Source organism: Eleutherodactylus coqui, chromosome 3 (genome assembly GCF_035609145.1).
Source record: "Eleutherodactylus coqui strain aEleCoq1 chromosome 3, aEleCoq1.hap1, whole genome shotgun sequence".
Classification (NCBI taxonomy): Eukaryota; Metazoa; Chordata; class Amphibia; order Anura; family Eleutherodactylidae; genus Eleutherodactylus; species Eleutherodactylus coqui.
In genome coordinates this window covers 293,400,934-293,416,970 of record NC_089839.1, presented here as the reverse complement: position 1 = coordinate 293,416,970, position 16,037 = coordinate 293,400,934, and the positions used below count along the sequence as shown (strand labels likewise).

The 16,037-nt window shown below is 44.0% G+C and overlaps 1 protein-coding gene across 4 annotated transcripts in view; it reads right to left on the bottom strand.

Annotated features, from left to right (window-relative positions):
- Positions 1–16,037, bottom strand: part of KANK4 (KN motif and ankyrin repeat domains 4) — a 135,645-nt gene that overhangs the window by 71,106 nt on the left and 48,502 nt on the right. For all 4 annotated transcript variants that reach the window (XM_066597724.1, XM_066597723.1, XM_066597725.1 and 1 more), the window contains exon 3: positions 5,274–6,926. In XM_066597724.1, the coding sequence (XP_066453821.1) occupies positions 5,274–6,926 (1,653 nt within the window). The remainder of the gene's footprint in view (positions 1–5,273; positions 6,927–16,037) is intronic.

The window sequence follows — 16,037 nt, the reverse complement described above, 5'->3', positions numbered from 1 at the left end:
AATCATCATTAAGTGTACAGTATGTTACAGATCCTTTTGATAGCAAGTTAGGAGGTTGCAGAACTCTTGACCAGGGGTCAAAATTCAGTAAGTGTTGTAGGCCAAAAGAGATCATGAAGTAATAGAGTTGGTCATACTATTGCTCTAGCTCAACCACCCATAAGGTAAATACTGTGCAATGTGCCCCACACAGTCTTTTAGAGACCCCAATTGGGACTTTGAGGAGAGAAATTTTGTGGCATCCAAGAAATGCCTTAACTACTAAAACTCTGTTCACATTGCCTTCAGAGCTTCCAGTCTTGACAGATTTGACAGAAACAATAGCACTGCATACAACCCTATTCTTCTAGTCAACATAATGAAAACCCCAACAGAACCCAATGGACCCCATTCTAATTCAATGAGATCCATTAGACACTAATAGACAATGGCTTTGGATCGCACTAAAAACGCTAGTCTGAACCTACCCTAACGAGAGAGTGTCTTAAAGAGAACTGGTCACTAATACTAGTCAGTTTAATTACACCCATTAAACAACCCCCCAAAGTGTCAAAGGAGGGGTCTGAAAATAAACTACACCATGTGACAGATGGGAAAGTAGCACATGATTCCTCTTAGCCAGTCAGAGGCTCTAAAAAATATCATGTGACATACATTCATGACCTAAGAAACAGGCGCAACATATGTCATCACATGATCTTTTTAGAGCTACTGACTATGAGGGATCATGACACACCATGTGATGCTACAGGACCAGTAAATGCTATCTTTTTAGCCCCTCCCCTATAAAGAGATTATTCTGAAGTCTTTATCTTTAAGGAACACTCCAGAAACAGTGATACTCTGTCTTATGGCATGTGTAGGCCCTGAGGGGGTCGAACGTGACATAAAGAATCAAAAGACCATCAAATATAAAAGTCACGTTCTGCCCCTCAGGCACTACACAGTATCAGTTTTTGGTGGAGTGTTCCTTTAACAATTCTGTCATGGTAGCCGATTCCCTTCAGATGCAAACTTTTCAACCTTAAAAGGCAAACGCTGCCTAGAAAATGTTAATTTTGGATTTGCACAGCAGGGGGTTGGCAGAATATGCTGAACAGAAAAGTGAACCGAGGTACATCCAGTTATCCAGTTCAGAGCGTTCTGGCAACGTCAACCATATCCCATGAAGAAATCTACACAATACAGATTATTTACCATATAAATACAAATCACATGGGGAACCAATAGAGGCCAAATCAGCCAGATCTAGTGTCAAATGCTAAGAAACGTCTGACTAGTGGAACTCTAAAAATGATTAACCGCGTTCTTTGGACAATATTCAGAGAAAACAAAAACTTGGAGTCATAATAAAAATTCAAGGATAAGCCTTACTGAAATTACATTCATGTCATAGAAAACAAGCATCCATAGATCCTGAAACAAATCCATAATGGGAGACGGAGTTGTCATGCCAATGGAAAAAACAAAACTGTGGAACAAAAGCTATAGAATGGCGGGAGGAGGAAAAATTCTGGAAGGAATGAAAAAGTCTGCAAACAATACAAGAACATGACAAACTAGATAACTAAACTAAGAATACGTCTCGTTGGGTAATTTACATGGGCTGATAGTCGCCTGAGTAATCACTCTAAAGAGAGATTAGGGAAAACTGTCGGCCAATGCAAACACGGGGCCCGACAGGGCGAGTGAGCGAGAATCACTCACTTGTCGGAGTCACTTAGTTTTCAGCTCACCTAAAACCCAAGTGACTGTCAGCCCGTGTAAACAGGCAATCATTCATCTAACTACGACTGCTGGTTTACGCCGCATGGAGGTGGGCGGCCGGAAGAGAGATCTGTAAAAGTACCGTTACTTTGGGCTGTGGAGATTGCATAATGTGCAGGGCCTGGTTTTCTCCCCTTTTCTTTCCTTCCCTCATTTATTCATCTTTTCTTCTTCCCTCCTTAGTTCATTCTTTCTATCTTTCTTTCATTTCTTACCTAATTTGTTCGTCTTTCTGTCCTGCTTCCCTTGTTCCTTCCTTCCTTATTCTTTCCTCCCTTCTTCTTTCTTTCCCTCATTTCTTTGTCCTTTCTTCCTCCTTCTCTCATCTATGCTTCTTCCCTTGCTCCTTCCTCAATCTTTCCTAATTTTCTTCCCGCCTTTTCTCCCTTCCTTGTTTTTTCCTTCCTTCCCTCATTTCTTCATCTTTCTTAGCTTAAACCTTCTTTTTTCTCTCATTTCTTTAAATGGTCTTTCTTCTTCCCCAATTCCTTCCTTTCCACAATTCCTTCACCCCTTTTTTAACTTCCTCTCCTTTCCATATCTTATTCTCTGTTCCTTCCCTTTTACCTTTCTTTCCTAATTTCTTTGTAATTCATGGCTTTTCCCTTCCTTCAAACCTTCCTTTCCCATTTTTATCATTTCTTTCTTCCCTTATGTCTTCATCTTTCCTACCTTCCACCTCCTTTCCTTCTGTAATTTCTTCATATTTCCTTCCTTTTCTCTCTTCCTTCACTCACTTCTCCCTACTTTCCTATGGCCTTTTCTATATCTTATGCTATGTTCCTTCCCTCATTTATGAGTACTTCCTTACTCTCTTCCTTTCTTCCCTCATTTTTATATTTTCTTCCTTACCTAGTTTCTTTAGCTTTACTCCCTCTTTCTTTCCTTCCTTCAGTTTTTCCTCCCCACCTTCTGTCATCTTAGCTTTTTCCCTTGTCCCTTAATCCTAGTTCTTTCCCAATGTACTTCCCTCCCTTTTTCCTTCCTTCTTCCCTTCCTAATTCTTTCCTTTCCTATCGTTCCCCTTCTTTCATCCCCTCATTTCTTTGTACTTCCTTCCCTCTTCAGCGCCTTCCTATATCTCATTCTCTTTCCTGTTTTTTTTTAGAGAGACAGAGAAGAAATGAGGAATATATCCCAGAAACAGAAGAGAAGTAGAAATATTTGTTCCCAAAGGAATATTTAGCTGTCAGCTGTTCTGCTTCGGAGCATCTTGGCAAGTATTAGAGCAAATACATCAGTAATGTATTAATGTATGCGAATACGAGAAAAATGTAATATATCTTATTAGGGGAAACAGTCTAATAGCATGGTGTTGACCCATTTTGTCATCTGCAGGCTCTCTATAAAAGTTCACAAAATTTTCTTAGTTGCCTAAAAATTTTGTAAGAACTGCACAGTAAGGAAGACGGGAGAGGAGCGGGATGCAGCTGCTATTTCTCTCTGTTTCTATAAGACTGCATGCTTTACGAGAGAGGGGAGGTGGCAGGGCATGGAGAGAGATAATATGCATCTACAGATATTCCTGGTTTAGGTCATAGCGCCCCAATATAGGTGGAGAACCCTTTCCTTTCGCAAGATGCAAACACATTTGTGAATGTGCAGATGCTCATGCGGGCGATTGCTTGTCTGAGCGAATGTTTTTGGGCTGGGTCGGGACTTCAGAATGTGGCCGTTCTTCTCTCCTCTTGCCATCTTGGACCAGAACCCAAAAGGAGGGTGTAGTTGGCGGACTGCTGTGTAGCTGAAGTATGCAGCTCCTCCCTACGGGACATGAGTGAAGTTCCCCACTGACTGTTTGAGGCTGCCTCTGCTGACACGTATTATAGAGGGAACATCAGCGGCCACCCCTGAAAGAACCTGTACTGTGTATTTTGTCAGGACTAGAGCCGATGTACAGCCTCCACTGAAGTGGGAAATGAGAGACTACTTTCCTGGATAACTCGAACCGTAAGTTGCGCGGCTGCACTAAGAGAGACTGATAACTACCATCCTGTGGAGTCTGAACTAATTCGAACTATTGAGGATTCTTCAGTCAGAAATGACCTTGCCGTAGTTGTTGTACCTGAATGAAGGGACTTGTTGTCTTTCACATAGTTCATCCAGATTAGCAGCCAAGTTGAACTAAGTTTTGAGCATTGTACATTGTCCAACTACACAAGCTTTCCTCGGCGGTCCTACTGGATCCCGCTTTCAATGTTGTTCTGTAATGTGACCAAGCACCTCTCCATACCCGACCTTAGGTGGTCTGAACCTGGGCATGAGAGCCTAATAACCCTGCTGCCTGAAACACGGGAACAAGGTAACCATAGCCAGATGCAAGCTATGCGTAGCTCCATCCACATTAGTGAGTGTGGGTTAAAAAAATTAATAAATCTTGTCACTTGTATAGCAACAACGTATTCTGCGGCGCTTTCAGGTAATTTTATTTATTACCCCTCACCTAGCTGGGTAATCAATTTATCTTCGGAAAGGATGGAAGGCTGCGTCAACCTTGAGCCAGCTACCTGAACCATGCAGGGGTTGAACTTGTAACCTTCAGGTCATGAGCGAGAGCTTATGACTGCATTTCTGCTGCCTGAGTGCTCAGTCACACGGGTGCTGATCCGCCCATGTTTCTGCCCGATAAGACGGCCGTACTGCGTGCGGACGAGTCTTTGCGTGACTGGCTCCTTTGCCGGCCATGTGTTCTTTCTGATGGCCGGTGCGGAGAGTCGTCTGCACCTGCAGTGCAGCGGCCGTATCGGGAAGAAACACGGGCGGATCAGCGCCTATGTGACTGAGCCCTTAACACTCTGTGCCACACGAGGCTCTGTCCCAACCAGGGTTACAGGGAACCCTACAACTTACCTTTAGTCTTCACCAGCATCCTGGGAAATGACAGCCCTGTGCTTATTGCTCTACTCCACCCAGTTTCCATCTACTGTAAGAGAGAAGGGCGAGTGACCATTTCCCAATAGTTGTTGCTAAAGATGTTGTGACAAGGCATTAGGGCTTTTGTTAGCTGAGCCCCCTCTTTTCCTGGGCTATATAGTAGCTCAATGGGCTTTTTCTATGCATGTAAACTCCTTCTAATGATATACTGTATGTCGTATATAATCGCTAAAGGAAACTCCAGTGCGCATTGCTTTTCTTAGTTCTCCATTATGGCTTATTTTAAGCACACATACTTGTGTTATCTTTGCACGTACACTATGAGGCTCCCCAAGACGTAGGACTTCAAGGCAGGAAACATTAAATAAACAAGCTCCCCTTACCATGGTCACTGGCTTGTCAGGTACGAGTTATTACTGGGGAGATAAGCTAAACTGAAGATATTCAACTTGGAACAAAAATCAAAAAACACTTTATAGGTTTTTGTTTTTTTTTCATTACTAGAAACAGCCAAGAAAAGTCATCAGCCGCTCTCCACATAATTTACGACTCCACATCAGCAAGATATTTTACTCAGTATTTCCAAAACATTTAACAGCAATTAAAGAATAATTTAGCCGTCTCTTACTGACCTGCCTGCTGGCTCTCAAGCTTGGAACTTTCCCGCTCGGAGGTTGTTTGACTGGAGTAAACTGAGGACAACAGGTTAAGGGAATTCACCAGCTGGTTCTGGATGGAGCTGAGCTTGGAAGCCGGTTGTTTTATGGCACTAGCCAGATCTGGATATCCGTGTTCTAGACATGTCCACTGTTCCTGTAGTAGATCCTGGATTCGTCTTACATACTGTCCAATGGAAGCATCTGCAGGAGGTGGATGGACTGTGGGGCAATGGCTTATGCTGGTAGATTCTTCATAATTACAGGCTTTCTTATTGGTACACATTCGAGGTTGGTGGACTGGTGGACCTTCTTTGGCATCAGACTTCGTAACTTTCTCTATTTCCAGTCTACTACATTCAACATCATCATCAACCAACATATCATCTTGGACTGTGGTGCTACCTTCCTGGTTGGACTTAGCTAGACTATGATCAGTGTCTGGTGGTTGATCCAGATCTATGGGTAGGACACTACACCCTACTGACCGAGTCTCAACAGCAATATTGGCATGGGTGGTTTTGTCAAGACTTTCCTTTCTCTCTTCAACTTCGTCTTCGTCTGTGTTGACCGCCATATCCCTATAGTGTTTATTTCCTACTTCCCTTCTGCTTTCCTCCATGCTTTCCATCATTTTTGTCAAATCTGTAATATACACATCCTTGGCCTTCAACTCATTGTTTTGCTTCTCCACCAATACCCGAAGATTGTGTACCTCCCTGGCCCGATCGTCCAGTCGTTTGGTCAAATCCGTTACTTGCTGTTTGATGGTTGAGAATGGCGAATCACTTACATTGTCATAGCTGAACTGGCCGTTGACCTCTCCATTTCCATTGTCCAAACATTCCGATTTTTCCTTGCTTTCCAAAAACCCTGCTCCTTCCTGATCTTTTATGTTGCCTAAAAATTGTGAAAGCGACTTCAGCTGAGTATTTAATTTATTGTTTTTGCCTTCAAGCACATATATCGTTTTTTGAAGCTCCGGGATGGTTTTTATCTGTTCTTCAAGTTCTTTGATCTTCTTAAATGCAGCGGCCAACTGGTTGCCGGCAAGGATACATGACGGGCTACCGGGCTCTTCCGAGGAGTCTAGTCTACTGTCACTGAAACTGCTGATGTTTCGTGTCGCAGTTAAATAGTGGGATTGATCTGGAGACATTGTGCTTTGTGGAAGGCTGGCTGGAAGACTAGAAGCTCGAGCGAATTGTGGGCGATCTCTGCAGCCGCTAAAATCGTGAGGCACCAACTCCTGCAAACTGGCATCGCTCATAATGTCCTTCCTCCGATAGTTTAACTCGTGGACATACCTCAGACGTAAGGAGGAATCGTTTCCTGAAAACACCTGAGAGTCTTTTGCATCGTTTCGGTAGCTACTGGGGCTCCAGGTTCTGCTCGAGGCTGCAGAGTAGGACTGTGACCCATTTTCTGGAACGCTAAAGTTGCGAGGCAGCGTGCTAAACTTGGATTGCTTGGCTCTCCTGTGGATGTGAATTCGTTTGATGGTATTCCCTTTTTCAATATCATGCACATATTTCAGAAAGTCGAGATCCAGGTGAAACCCATAAGGTGTCTCCACAGAATAGGCCACTCGGTTGTCCTTTAGTTCCTCCTTTGATTCAACATTTTCTCCTTGAGGAAAAAAAAAAGAAGAAAGTCAGACAAACTTAATATTCTCAGACAATCTTCTAGAGATCAAACATTCATTAAAATAGTCTTAACCAACCTTTAGCCTGTTCAGCATTTAGTGGCTCATGCATTAGTGATGCCACCAGTCCCTGCTGAATTCATGGGTTGAATATTGGTCTCATAAAACACGAGCTCAGAGCACGAAGACGACACAAAACTGCATGTTATTGGGATGGAAAAATCAATGTTTCTTATTATTGTCTGCCTGCTTTAGGAGAGCGGAATAAGAGCAAAAACAGCTATTACAGCAGAGCTCGAAGCACTATAGTAGGGGCTGCAGGTATAATGCATCTCCATTACCTACATCTATTCCTTTACTGCAGGAACAATTGGAGCAAGAGGAGACGGCAGATATAAAGCAAATCAAATTCCTGCAGCTATTTTGCGATGTGCTGACACAGTTCTGCAAGGTTCGGAGCCAAAATCATCCCTGCCTGTCCATCGTCTCATTACTATACATCTTACGGTGATGAATTACATTCCAACAGAATAGTGAGTGCAGCTCTGGAGTATAATACAGGATGTAACTCAGGATCAGTACAGGATAAGTAATGTATGTACACAGTGACTCCACCAGCAGAATAGTGAGTGCGGCTCTGGAGTATAATACAGGATGTAACTCAGGATCAGTACAGGATAAGTAATGTATATACGCAGTGACTCCACCAGCAGAATAGTGAGTGCGGCTCTGGAGTATAATACAGGATGTAACTCAGGATCAGTACAGGATAAGTAATGTATGTACACAGTGACTCCACCAGCAGAATAGTGAGTGCAGCTCTGGAGTATAATACAGGATGTAACTCAGGAGCTGTACAGGATAAGTAATGTATGTACACAGTAACTCCACCAGCAGAATAGTGAGTGCAGCTCTGGAGTATAATACAGGATATAACTCAGGATCAGTACAAGATAAGTAATGTATGTACACAGTGACTGTACCCACAGAATAGTGAGTGCAGCTCTGGAATATAATAGAGAATGTAACTTAGGAGCAGTATAGGATAAGTAATGTATGCACACAGTGACTCCACCAGCAGAATAGTGAGTGCAGCTCTGGAGTATAAGACAGGATATAACTCAGGATCAGTACAGGATAAGTAATGTATGTACACAGTGACTCCACCAGCAGAATACTGAGTGCAGCTCTGGAGTATAAGACAGGATATAACTCAGGATCAGTACAGGATAAGTAATGTATGTACACAGTGACTCCACCAGCAGAATAGTGAGTGCAGCTCTGTAGTATAATACAGGATGTAACTCAGGATCAGTACAGGATAAGTAATGTATGTACACAGTGACTCCACCAGCAGAATAGTGAGTGCAGCTCTGGAGTATAATACAGGATATAACTCAGGATCAGTACAAGATAAGTAATGTATGTACACAGTGACTGTACCCACAGAATAGTGAGTGCAGCTCTGGAGTATAATAGAGAATGTAACTTAGGAGCAGTATAGGATAAGTAATGTATGCACACAGTGACTCCACCAGCAGAATAGTGAGTGCAGCTCTGGAGTATAATATAGGATGTAACTCCAGATCAGTACAGGATAAGTAATGTATGTACACAGTAACTCCACCAGCAGAATAGTGAGTGCAGCTCTGGAGTATAATATAGGATGTAACTCCAGATCAGTACAGGATAAGTAATGTATGTACACAGTGACTCCACCAGCAGAATAGTGAATGCAGCTCTGGAGTATAATACAGGATGTAACTCAGGATCAGTACAGGATAAGTAATGTATGTACACAGTGACTCCACGAGCAGAATAGTGAGTGCAGCTCTGGAGTATAATACAGGATATAACTCAGGATCAGTACAAGAAAAGTATGTATGTACACAGTGACTCCACCAGCAGAAAGTTTGGTTTGGCCAGTTTGCTGAATTTTGTCAAAAAGTTTGGTTAGGACTGAATTACTTCAAACTGGTTTATATAACACTGTACAGGAGCATACATAGTAGCCCTGTATAAAGTACTTTTGAGCTGTTTTTACAGGAAAAGTCTTCGTGCTCATCTCCCAGAAATCCATTACTGATTACCTGCCACCATCATCCTCTCTCTCTCTCTCAACAACAATCTGACATTTAGCACTGTCTAACACCGCTAAAATGTGGCCTTAACATTAGTAGAGATGCAAAATTCTTCATTTAGGAACTTCAAAAGGCCCAGCAGCAATTTAAAGAGTTCCCCCATTATGGTATTCCCCATATGTATACCCTACAAGGAAATATGGGCATCGTAGAAGGGAAGGTCTACTATGCTGGATACCCTTCTATTAGCCAGAGAAGAGAGCTGCAAAAATTGTCTCCTGCTCTGGAGGACTCAATACAGTCATGTATTACATGACTGTCCTGAGGAGGGGAAACTAATCAAATTTGCCGACAACACAATGCTAGGAGGGATAGCTAACAGTGGAAAAGAGAGAGACTATTCAAAAAGATCTAGAAAAAAAGCTTGAACATTGGTCAGCGACTAACAGAATGGTATTCAACAAGGAGAAATGTAAGATCCTACTTCTGGGCAAGAAAAATGAAGAAAGCACATACAGAATGGGAGGAATTGGGCTAAGCAGCAGCACATGTGAAAAAGACTTGGGTATACTAATAGATCATAGACTGAACATGAGTCAACAATGTGATGCAGCAGCCAAAAAGGCAAACACAATTCGGGGATGTATTAAGAGAAGCATAGAGTCAAGATCATGTAAGGTCATTATCCCCCTCTGCTCTTCCTTAGTCAGACATCATCTGGAATACTGTGTACAGTTCTGGGCACCCCACTTTAAAAAAGACATAGACAAACTGGAGCAAGTCCAGAGAAGAGTTACCAAGATGCTAAGTGGTCTGCAAATCATGTCCTATAAGGAACGGTTAAAGGATCTGGGAATGTTTAGCTTGCAAAATAGAAAGCTGAGAGGAGACTTAATAGCTGTCTATACATATCTGAAGGGCTGTCACACTGCAGAGGGATCAGCCCTATTCTCATCTGCACAAGGAAAGACTAGAAGCAATGGGATGAAACTGAAAGGGAGGAGACACAGATTAGATATTAGACAGTGAGGGGGATCAATGAGTGGAACAGGTTACCACAGGAGGTGGTGAGTTCTCCTTCAATGGAAGTGTTCAAACAAAGGCTGGACAAATATCTGTCTGGGATGATTTAGTGAATCCTGCACTGAGCAGGGGGTTGGACCCGATGACCCTGGAGGTCCCTCCCAACACCACCATTCTAGGATTCTATGACTTCTACCTTATTGAATGAGCATCATGTAAATCTCTGCTCACGGGTTACATCCTCATTCTTGGTATTATTCTATATAAATGTTAGAAATTACTGTATTTTATGTTAAAAGTCAAATCCATTTGCTAATTCTTGTTTTGCCTCTTCCATGTTACTAAAGAAAACATTGGCTTTCTATGTGATGACCTATTTTACAGTCTGATAGGGATGGTTAAGTGAAAATGCAAATTACGTCCCCGCTTTGTTTAACAAAGGTAATTAATCAAGCAGTGCGGCAAGTATATGCTCCGGAGCAGCGGAATTAGATTAATAGATTTAATAAGCAGCGGAGCACCAGATACATAATTTGATTCATTTAGATTACTTCAGGACACTCAGTCTGTAAAGCAAGATGAGACCGTTCTTAAAGCGACCGCCCGGGCCTGGAGAAACAAAGATGGCCGACCACTTCTCTGACTACCGGATGCGCTCTGTGCGTAGTAGCATGCATCAGTGATCTAAGGCACTATGGGGAAATTTACGAATTCCGACATTTCCTGCAGCGGGCTATTCCTCCGGCGCACTATGCAGTGAATACATGTAGGGGCGCCTCTTCTTGTATTTGGTGCGTCCCAGCAGCTCCACAACCTAAACATAAATTAGCGCCAGGTCCGACCTGGTATGCATTTCTGATATAATCTATGCCCGCTTCTGTCGTAAATTGGACACCAAACTGTCAGTCCAGGGCGGCCGCACACAGTTTTCAAAATACTGTTGGGTGGGTGCAGAAAGAAGAAAAAAGTTGCAAATTTTTGCCCAAATACCCGCTTACACAAAAATTTGTGGAGTGATTATGCTGGAAACTGGCATAAACAGTTTGTAAATGTGACTTGGGTCAGGAACGCCATTTTTTCTCCTTAGGGAGAGCACCTAGAAGGTGAGTGAGTGACGACAATTATAAGGCCCTTCATACTCCTCTGGGTAATAGGCAAATAAGGGAGATGGAACAATACTTCTGCAGCGCCACCTATTGGAAGGCAGCATTCCTGAAAGTCAATGTTAGACTCTTTATACAAGCCTTTCCCAGTCATTGTTACAAGGCTTGTATAAAAAGTCTAACATTGGCTTGAAGGAATGCTGCCTTCCACTAGGTGGCGCTGCGTAGGTATTGTTTCATCTCCCTTATTTAAATGTGCCCCTACATGCTTATCTGACTGGTCAGCGCTGGTCATGTGGGCAGCACTGGTAAATCAAAGCAAGTGCAGTGTCTTAGACTAAGGGCCCGTTCACACGGGCATGAGCCCATTTTGGTCGCACAAATACGCCGTGTATTTGCGTGACCAAAGATCGCTTACACCCACGTTTTGGGGCGCTCCTGCATATTTGCACACACATTAACCCTTTCCAATCCACTGTCTGACGTCTAAAGACATTCTGATTGAAGGCTGTACAGCTTTGGATGTCGGAAGACATCCGGCAGGGTATTCTTACTGTATATTACTGGCCGTTCTGTTGTCGGGGGCGTCTCCAGCATGTCCAATACTGTAATACTAACTCTAGCCAGCAGGTGGCGCCATTGTATAATGGCAGAAAGAGAAAGCCCCCTAGGAAACCCTGAATCCAAAATTGGATTGCAAAGGGTTAAAGATGGTCGGGCCCATTGAATATGCAGGTTTTCTGCATTAATAATAAAAATAACTAAAACAGGATAGGCCACATTTTTAAGCAACCAAACACTGCGTGAAAAATACGCACAGGCAAAACAAACCCATTGAAATCCATGGGCCCTATTCGCTGCGCACTGCGCAAATACGGTTGGCGGAGGCTCCTCTGATCTCCAGGTCTGAGACGGTGTATTACAGCCGCTGCGCCGCTGCTCATCACACAGGCGCGTACTGTATGCTGCGCCGCTCCTCACAAGGACAAGTACGCTCATCAGGATGCAGTAATTGCCTGCGAGAATACTCGTCGCGCGTCCTGTAGGGTTTAAGATCATTTGAAAACACGTATTTTGATAGAAATGCTGGTTTTCGCACCATTTTTAAACTCTTTGCTTGGCATTTGCGAAGGGAAACCTTTGGCTGCTTTCACATTACGCTTTGTGAATCCAGTTCTGATTCCGTACGGGGGCTTTTCCATGTAGTGTAAGACCTCAGTCATACGACCGTATGCGCAAACCGTGTCCCACAGCATTTTACCTATTTGCGTGACGCCAGCAGAGTGCACTGCGCATGAGCGCGTATCTCGCACACAAGGACATGCAACTATTTGCAAGGACTATTTCATAGCGGGTTGCATATAAAACCGCCGCCCATACGTGATATATTGCATACACTGCCCATACAAATATACAGCGCTCACGCTACATGATACGCAGAGAAATAGAGCATTCTGTGATGCTTTTTCTTGTATCTATGTATCTACACACTAATGTAAATGGAACAATGAAAGTGTACCATGGGCATAATACACGCCTAAATCACGCTTGTGTGAATGAGCCCTAAGGGTTTGCTCACACGATTGCAGTTCTACACGCAAAGAACAGAACCCATTGTTTAAAAAAAAAAAATGCTCTATTTCGATACGCATTTGAACACGAAAGGCACCATAGGAGTCTATGGGGATTTGAGCACCCAGCACCTGCGCAATGAACTGCGCAATTTTGTATGGAAATCAACACACCGGAAACTAATTAAAGCTGCACAGCCTTCAAAATCACACCCATGCCGATGTGAATGCTCTCCGGCAGCGCAAAAGATACAATAAAAAGCGCAGAAAGGCACGCTATCGTGAGTGTTTTTGCACCTACGCTCATCTTAAGGAGCCCTTAGAGACTGACAGGAGTGCAAACTATGTGAGATGGCGACCACGTCTGATTGCAGCAATGTCATCCAGCGGGTCCGTGTGCTGCCCGTGTTCAGTCAGTAAACATGCCCATGTGAACAGCCCTTAGACAGGGTTAGTAAATTGACCCCTCTGTATTATTCCCATTCTGGGGCGACGGAGCAAGAGACAGGGGCTTCTTTTCAGTGCTTCCCGCCCCACCCTCTGCCCGGCATTGGTTATAACACAATGTTCCGCATTTTTCAGACTATAAGACGCACCAGGTTTAGACAAAAGAAAAAGATATTTCAGACTAATCTAAACGTCTCTGAGGGTCGAACAAAGTGGAGGGACAGTGAATAGCCAGCTGCTATTAAACCTAGTGTGTCTATTCAAACAATGGCGCAAGTCCATAAGTTCACATTATACATATACACACCACTGCTGCATGCACATTGTACATGTGCACAACACACATCTGTGTTACATGCATACACACCAACAGCTGTGCTACATGCATACACACCAACAGCTGTGCTACATGCATACACACCAACAGCTGTGCTACATGCATACACACAAACAGCTGTGCTACATGCATACACACAAACAGCTGTGCTACATGCATACACACAAACAGCTGTGCTACATGCATACACACACAAACAGCTGTGCTACATGCATACACACAAACAGCTGTGCTACATGCATACACACAAACAGCTGTGCTACATGCATACACACAAACAGCTGTGCTACATGCATACACACAAACAGCTGTGCTACATGCATACACACAAACAGCTGTGCTACATGCATACACACAAACAGCTGTGCTACATGCATACACACAAACAGCTGTGCTACATGCATACAGACCAACAGCTCTGCTACATGCATACAGACCAACAGCTCTGCTACATGCATACAGACCAACAGCTCTGCTACATGCATACACACCAACAGCTCTGCTACATGCATACACACAAACAGCACTGCTACATGCATACACACAAACAGCTCTGCTACATGCATACACACAAACAGCACTGCTACATGCATACATATACAGACACACATCTGCAGCTGACATCTTAAACACTGAGGGCGCTTTCACACAACAGTTTTTGTCTTCAGTTTCTGGTGAGCCCAAACCAGGAGCGGGTCCAAAATACGGAAGACATGCAAATCTTTCCATTTATATTTTCTCTCCTGGTTTTGGCTCACAAAAAGCTGAAGACAAAAACTGTCGTGTGAAAGCGCCCTGATTTCATTAACACCAATTCTTCACATATAAGTGCACTGAGGGTCCGTTTACACCAAACCCTTTATCGTTTGAATGAGAGAACCACCTTCAATGATCGATCAGCGCACTGTCGGATCATTAAGGCAGCGGTCAGGGGTCTCTGGACCTAGCAGACCCCCCTGCCTCTGGACGATAAGGAGCAGAGCCTTCTTAGGAGGATTTTATCTTGCTGAAAACGGTGATCCAACAAAGCGAACGATGAATGATAATCATTCACTTTTCGTTCGTCATTCATTTTATACAGGCATAAAAACCATTATTGGCTCATTCACTTTACGTCCGGTTTAAACAGCTCATTCAGTCTCTCTCATTCAAGCCTCATTCACACGGGTGTGGTTTTCACGCAGAATAGGCGTGTGCAAAAAAATTGCGCCTTTTAGAACCAATGGTTTCCTATAGAAACATTCAGATTAAGGAATTTTAGACGCGCAAGAAACTCACACCTAACAAAAATAGGACATGTGTGACTGCAATGCCCACATCTAAGGTCCGTGATGTGACATAGGACCTGACCGATCTTTGGTGCGTGATGCGCAGGAGTTTCCATAGACTCCTATGGGAGCTGGAGTTTAGCAGTGTCCGACGCTCCGCAAATAAGATTACAAGTCATTAGGAGAATTTCCAGGCAAACAGCAGCGGCGCCGCTACACCCTGAAGCACATTTTAAATGTCCTATTGTAAACTCCTGATAGTCCGCGCAGAGGTGAGGGAAGCCCCACGGGTTCAGTTCATCTCCCCGGGGGTTCCCCTAATTCCCGTGGGGACTAACAGGAGTTTACAGCGGGACATTTAAAGTGTGCTTCTGGGCAGCAAGTTTTAATGTCCCAATGGAAGCAGTCGGGAATTCCTTCAACCCTGCTGCTGGACAATTCCCCCGCAGGGGGGAACAGTAGGGGCTTCTCCACATCTCTCCCCAGCATGGGGTTCCCAAAGGGATTTCCCCATAGCAGGGAGAGAGAGGCAGATGGTGTTAGAGGGCTTCCCTGAAAGTGAGGTCAGGACTAGAGGGATCCATCCTCTATCCCCGCCCTCTCTCAAATTACAATGGAGAAATCCAAGGGAGGAGCCCCGCCCCCTTCCTCTGCACTATGGGGATATATCCCTTGTGGATTCCCTGTAGCCCTGCCCCCTTCCTCTGCACTATGGGGATATCCCTCGGGGATTCCCTGTAGCCCTGCCCCTCCTCTCTCTGCACTATAGGGGTATCCCTCGGGGGATTCCCATAGCAGGGAGAGAAAGAGTGAGGTTATGGGTTAATCCTCTCCTCCTGGAGCAGCTAAGCTTTTTTAAAGCAACACTCTGCTCCAGTTAATGTGCGATTTTCACGTACGTGAAGTTCGGGTCTTCTGCATGTCAGAAATCGCCCGTTCACGCGATTTCTAGTGCAGTTTAGCCACGATTTTTTCACACGTCTATACTGCACTAGAACCACGCCCGTGTGAATGAGGGCTCACATATACAGCGAATGTGAATGACTGAAGATTCTCGTGTAAACAGGCCGCACAAGAGCGAACGAGCCAACGGGGACATCACTCGCTTATTCAATTGAGAACCAGCTCCACTAAGAGGACCCTTATGGCTCCTTCACGCGGGTGTATTGGCGTATGTAATATGCAGAGAAGAGAACCCATTTTTTGTACAGTAGAATGTGCAGACGCGCGCAAAAGCATATTGCTCATAGTGCAAATAAGTTGCG